The sequence below is a fragment of the Sinohyriopsis cumingii genome, chromosome 19 (assembly GCF_028554795.1).
Source record: "Sinohyriopsis cumingii isolate HCF-2022 chromosome 19, ASM2855479v2, whole genome shotgun sequence".
Classification (NCBI taxonomy): domain Eukaryota; kingdom Metazoa; phylum Mollusca; class Bivalvia; order Unionida; family Unionidae; genus Sinohyriopsis; species Sinohyriopsis cumingii.
Window position 1 is genome coordinate 34,373,605 of NC_142979.1, and position 7,169 is coordinate 34,380,773.

Here is a 7,169-nt window from a genome sequence, read left to right on the forward strand (position 1 = left end):
AACATGTTCATTTCTATCTAAATGAAGAATATTAGTTTATCACTTGGAAATTCCTAAACCTTTTGACAATTTTCAATGTTTTAGAGAGGAGACTGACCTACATACTGCCTCTATCACTGTGTCTTAATTTTGTTATATGAATGTTGTTTACTTGAAAACGTATTCATTCCTACCTTAACATCCGAAGTGGAATCAGTCTTATTGTTGTGTTAATTTTATAGTTTGGATGGACTTATTTATTTAAATTATTCACTGCAATTACAAAATGCTCATTAATACTTCTCGGACTAAATAATTAATTTGGAATTATAATGAATTTAGACAAGAATATTTTGGATTATGTTATTATGATACATCAACAGACTGTTAATACATCGCGACATTCCAGGACATTTACACATTAGCACATTCAATTCTACAGGCACATCAGCACATTCAGTCTCGGAATTTATTTGTAACACCGCTGGAATTCAAGTTTAACTCTATACAGTTAGACTTGCCATGGTGCATAGTACAATTTGGGATTCAATTCACTTTCTAATGAATGTAAATAAATTATTTGTTGAAGTTTCTCTTTTCTGTTACATAGACCACTCATGTGGTCTAAGTAGTTGGAGTGTCGGCCTCGGATGTGGGAGGTAGCGGGTTTGAACCCCGGCCGAGTCATACCAAAGACTTCTAAAATGATACTAGCAGCTGCCTCGCTTGGCATCCAGCATTAAGAAGTTAGTGTTTGGACTAATCGGCCTGGTGTCAGGGAAATGTGACCGGGTGGACATCATGCTACATGTCTGCGGCATGATGCCAAGGTGCTAGACATCACTATAAACTGCCACATTGCAGACATCGTAGCGATATGACTGAAAAATTGTTAAAGCTACGTAAAAAATTCAAATCACAACAACAACACAACAACTAGACATCACAATAAACTGACCCTCCTGAGATATCGTAGCGATATGACTGAAAATTGTTAAAACTACGTTAAAAGTTCAAGTCATACACACTTTGTTACATAGTTTTAAGATCATAGAGTCTTGTCATTGGATGATGCCCTTAAAAGGAATTTTATGTTTTCAAAGTGTTGTACATTTTAGCTTAGTATTCATTATCAAATACGACTTCATTAATCAAGAGTGAAGAAACGCATACATTATACCAATCTATATTCATTTGACAGTTATAATAAAAGTGATTGGGTTTATTTAAAGATAAAATTTCGAATTTAAGTAAGATTCTAAACGCTTGCCCTAAAATTTAAAAAATAGCTTTTTCAAATGTTGTGCAGTATACATAAAATTTGTTTAGCTTTAAAATGCCACAAACTATTGGACGATTTAGCAAAAGATGGAGACATTTATCAAATATAAACACTGGTATTATATTTAATAGTTGTGACAGTGAAAAAGTTCATGTTATTTCAAAGACAGAATTTACACTGGTTGAGCCCCTAATATCGAAATGGTCTGTCTTAAAATATATGTTTGGCTTTTATAATATACAGTATATGACGTAATCTTATGAACTATGAAAATGCACGAAAAGACCAAGTACAATTAATTTGGAAAATAGTGCACAAACCCTTAAAATTTTACTTAATTCAAATTTGTGGACCTTGCTAACAGTCGCTCCTTTTTGAAATAAAAGTATTGGACAATCAAATAAATTTGCTTTAAGCATGCAACATTGAATTCAACTAGACAATGGAGATACTTACAATATCACGCTTGCCTCATGGTATCGTTATTCGCATGATCTAAAAGTTCTCAAATCCTTTCTTTCACGAATACTTTAGAAACCAAACAATACAGTCGTATTTCCGTGTCAAAAATCAACGACATTTTCCATAGATATCTTAGAATAATAAGATCAAATGGCATTTAAAGGTGCGATGGGCAGACGCGTGATCTTGTTGTAGACTTGCAATATTATAGCACCATCCCACCCCACCCCCACTTATGCTGTAGCACAATCACTCGCCAAGTGATGTCAGTAGCAATCGCTAAAATGTCGGCCAGTATCCAATTTCAGTGTGTTGCATGTTTCTGATATTGGAGAATAAAACCCATGCGGACGATTTGAGAAATGTGTATTACCCATTTTGATTACGGATGAAATCAAACATTTTATGTAGCGCGTTTGCTTACCTAAATCCTTTGTTGAAACTTTTAATGATATTGTGTTTTGTTCTATATTCATGTTTGAAATAATGGTAATTTGCATTCACTTAACTCCGCGTTTTCGGATATCGCTCTTAAGTTGAAAAGTTTCAACAATAAAATAGTTCCGCTCTGATATTAGTTTTTGTAATGTTATTTTCTTTTTAATAAATTTATTTTCAAACGATATCATTCTTGTTTTGGGATTATTATTATGATTATTGTTATCATTATTATTATCATTATTATTATTATTATTATTATTATTATTATTATTATTATTTACGACCATTGTTTTTCAAATGCTAAGACAATATTTAAGGTAAACTCGACAGGTTAGATAATGTATTGCATATGATTGCCTTGGAACAGGTAGAAATCTGGGAAACATCGATAAATGGGCATTCTTGCTGCTAATCCTAACACCGGAAATCCAACTTAAAGCCGCAAAGAATGCAAGTGAAATGTTTTACATTATACAAGAACATTGTGCCGAAGTAAGAATTACAGTGATACGGTGTTCCTGAAGAATGCAATAATTCAGCTAGATTTTTGTTCACCATGTACTCATCACATGTAATGTACTTCTAGGTTACCAGAGAGACCCGATGTACTTCGCAGACTATAACCGTTGAACAAAGTATAAAGCGTCAAGGAGAAAAAAGGCTAAACGTATCTTTGTCGGCATCAAACCACGTATTTTTTATGTATTTCGCGCGTAATTTGAGAGAAATCCTCTCGTTGTCATTGTATATGCCGCGTCAGTTTTTATCCTTAGTCACAAAGGAAGACATATTCAACCAAACATGAAAACACAAGCTTTGGCTGTTAGCCAAACTAACAAAGTCACTTTAAAATTGTCTATATCAATCGATCGAAGTCAAAATTTTAATTTCAAATGAACACACGCTTGTCTGTTTACACGAGCAATACACAACACTATCGATCTATACATTGATATTTTACTTACCCTTTTTCTGGATTAATTGCCAATGTTCGTGGAGAAGGAATGTGAGCTAAAACTTTGGATTTGAAGGAATCTAAATGAAGAACAACTACAGTGCCCAAAAAAGTATGAACAGATTGGGCCGTGTAGTACAGCATGCGGTGTTTCACATCGATGGCTAACGACAAGAAATCTGCAAGATAAAACAAAAATATACACAGAAAAACAAAAATATACACAAAAAAACAAAAATATACACCAAAAAAACAAAAGTTAGAACCATATAAAATGGTAATAAGATATTATAGCAGGTATAAAATTATAAGACGTTTATAAAGAAGATTGACCACTGATGAATGAGAGTTGTCGAATAAACTGAAGTAAATTATAAATTGATCACTGAACAAATAATTTTGAAATATGTTTGCCTTTACGTATTAATATAAGTTTTAACTTCATGAAGTCAATGGTTTGCTTTCAAAACTGCTAATAACTCTATTCTTATTTTAAAACATTACCCAGACATGGGTGAAATAGAATCAAATGTAATTTATATCAAGTTATTGGAGCTATTTTAATATTTTTGCCTCACAGAGCCCACTAAAGGCATTGTAAAATTTATGAAGATATTGTATCATTTTACAAGCTAGCATTGAAATAATTTTAATCAACACGGAACTATTTCTAACTGAAAATTTTACGATTGCAAGACAAATTACATTGTCCACTAGCTATGATCTGCTGAAAACTTCCTTTCGTACTGGCTCTGCTAATCGTTCTATCTTCCAGATCTGTCCAATATATCTACAAAAGTAAATAATTGCAACATTGTATATCTAAGGTCAGTTATGTATCTACATGAAGGAAATGCAAAATAAGTTATCCAAAACAATTATTAATCGGACATTGAAGCTGTATGACAACATTTTGATTAAAGCTGATAATGTTTTAAAATGTCTCCTATCAATATACCATAAAAAAGTGTGCACTATCTAAAATTAAAATTAAACTCATGTGTCGTCTGTTTTTGGCGAGTATATGTTCAACGTGTTTAGACACTTAGTAATAAATTTTTTACAGAGGAAGAATATAGTATGAATTACAGTACATCATAGACCATTGGAAGACATAAAAGTTGCAGATATTGCAAAAAACATTTGAGAAGCAAAAACGTGCAGGGAACATACAGAAGACAAGATTTATGCTCCTATGGCACATTTATCTTCTTGCACAATTAGACCAATACTGGTAAACGTGTTAATAGACAAAGCCAGTAACAGTTTAAACATCTCAAATAAGAAGTTGGAAGGTCAGCAATTTACAGCCTACCAAAGTACGTATCACCACTCTGTATGAAACTGTAAAACAAAAACAATGTCTAATGAGACGTCGTACATGATTTTACTTCGTGTTTAGTTGTTTTGTTTATTCTTTTCTCCTGTTATTTTTGCTTGCATTTTATACATTACAAAATCACAAAATCTACAGCATTTCAAGAATGCAGTAGTTGAGGCTACGTTTTGTACAGTTGGTCTGGCAACGATGGTGAAGGCAAGACCTCCAGGCTAACTCCGTAAATGAAAAGACAAAAACTCTAACGAGTTAAATAAAATGTAGCACACACAAATAAGAAAGAAAATAGTTACGTGCAGAAACAGAGGAAAAACACAAACAGGGTATACAAGGGCTGGACATGAAAAACTTTAGGGAAGAGGGCTTAGCTAAAACAAACAGACGAATTATATCAAATTGTGATCCGCCCATGGCGCAATAATACGAATGAATAAACATTCTTGCAACGGCACCAGATAAAGTCGAACAGATATGAAGGTGGATAGATTAATAAACATACTGATATTGTGATAGAAAGGCTTGACCACATACAAGATATCAAATTCAAACAAGCTATATATATAACAACTACCCTATCCCTGAATGAATCATACGCCACTGCATACGGCTGTTCCACGTGTTGAAGAGGCAACGAAATATACTCGGGTGTCACAGGAATCAGAAAAATCCTTTGAAGTCTTTGGTCAGCGAGGACGAAATGGGTGTACATTGGGTCTGAAAGATAAGTAATAACGATTTATGTTGATTGTAAGAAGTGCTCAAAGTATGGACAGAAAGGTGGATAGTTGGAAAGAAAATTATACGATTGAATCAAGCAATTTATATGGTCCCGCACAATGACTTGTACAGAAGAACAGAAACGGGTTATAAAGAAAACACTGCACATGACTGGGGGGAGGGGTGGCGGGGTGAATCATGTGACTGGGTGGGACATGATGGTGCATGTCTGCTTCATGATGCCCCAGTGCTAGACATCACTATAAACTGCCACACTGCAGACCGACCAGTTCTAGCACTAACTTCTTAATGCTGAGCGCCAAGCGAGACAGCTGTTAGTACCATTTGTATAAGTCTTTGGTATGACTCAACCGAGATTCGAACCCGCGACCTCAAGCATCAGAGGCGGACGCTCTAACCACTTAAGCCACCGGAGCGGACAGTTGTTGTTGTTGTTGTTGTTCTAGGGTTTAACGCCATTTTTCAGCATAAGATAGGCTATACATGGCGGCCAGTATTAATGGTGGAGGAAGAACCCTGGAAAACCCAGGGAAGAACCACCGACCAACGAGAAGCTACTGGCAGGCTTTACCACGTACCCACGCTAGCCGAGCCTTGGACTCGAACCCACGCAGACAGAGGTGAGATAGCAGTGATCTGTAACGGTGAGCGCTTTAGACCACTTGGCCACTCGGGGCCCAACGGAGCGGACAGGAGAGGTAATGAAATATGATCTGTGTCAAAAGAATCAGAAGAAATAAAATAATTTTGGAGACTTTAGTCAGCAAAAACAAAATATGTGTATATTGAATGTAAAAGATAAGTAATAAAGCATTTTGTGAATGGTAAAGAAGGCTCAAAGTCTACATAAATAGGTAAATAGATTGATAGATTGATCGATATATGGATGGACGGATGGAGAGAAACATTAACTAATCGAAGGCAACTAACACATTGCCTTAGAAAATTTTGAAACTTGTAATAAGAATTTAAAATATATCGTCAAATACATTAATAAACAAAGAAGAGTACATCGAACGTAACGTCATACCTGTGCCCTTTTGGGTTATATGTACGAAGTAGTAGGGAATGGTTGACTCTAGAGCTCGTTGACAAGTGATTTCAATAAGCTGAACATCTGTTTAAGATACAGGATCCGGAACTGACTTTTATGTCAAGAACCATTATGATCATACTAGGCTAATAGTTACTATGACCTCTGACCTCCAAGTCACATAATCTATAGTTTGATTTTATATCTTAACTACAAAACCTCCACATTATTAGGTTTAGTAACTTACTCTTTAATAAATATTACTCTGCAAAACCCATTTTCTTAGGCCACAATGGCACGTGTATTTGAGCTTTGGACCCCAAATTAACTCTTTAATACTTTCGTCGCAGACCCTTTGCAAACTTTTAGTGAAGATTTGTGGTGATTTTTGCAAAAGTCATGTTTCTTCTTGGAGTAGCATTATCTTAACCCAGGTCCTTTTGACCCCAAATTAAACGGTCATCTTCCTTATTGCAAATGTACGCCATCCATGATATATGCACAAATATGAACAATGTATGCTTCATCGACAAAAATGACGCATGCATAATAGATGTCGCCCATATAATGACAAGGAATTAGACTTTTACCCATATGGTTACACAGAATCAGACTGGTTCAAAAATGGAAACTGTCAAGTATGTCGTGGCATCCTGTCGACAATCACGCAATATTTTTGGTTTCACACCTAATCGAATAGTCAAGAAGCAGCCATGCATGGCCCGCTTCTCCCACTCTGCCAAAGAATCCCTCGAAAAATCCGTTTCACCGCATACGCGTTGGTCCTAACATGTGTCACTCACTGTGAGTAAATTAAAACCGTCTTCCAAGCCAACGTCAGCATCGAACGCATTATAAGGGTTACCAGAAAGCGTTTTAAGACTCCCCGTGAGATAGCTCTACGGCTGAATGTTCATTCCGTAAACTTTATAGCTTCCAA

General features: G+C 35.4%; 1 protein-coding gene across 2 annotated transcripts in view; it reads right to left on the bottom strand.

Moving 5' to 3' along the window:
* The window catches only part of LOC149775420 (low-density lipoprotein receptor-related protein 2-like), a 233,125-nt gene that overhangs the window by 20,025 nt on the left and 205,931 nt on the right, over nucleotides 1–7,169 (bottom strand). For both annotated transcript variants that reach the window (XM_089942933.1, XM_089942934.1), the window contains exons 20-22: nucleotides 5,030–5,172; nucleotides 3,825–3,909; nucleotides 3,130–3,298 (exon numbers count right to left, since the gene is read on the bottom strand). In XM_089942933.1, coding sequence (XP_089799059.1) covers nucleotides 3,130–3,298; nucleotides 3,825–3,909; nucleotides 5,030–5,172 — 397 coding nt within the window. The remainder of the gene's footprint in view (nucleotides 1–3,129; nucleotides 3,299–3,824; nucleotides 3,910–5,029; nucleotides 5,173–7,169) is intronic.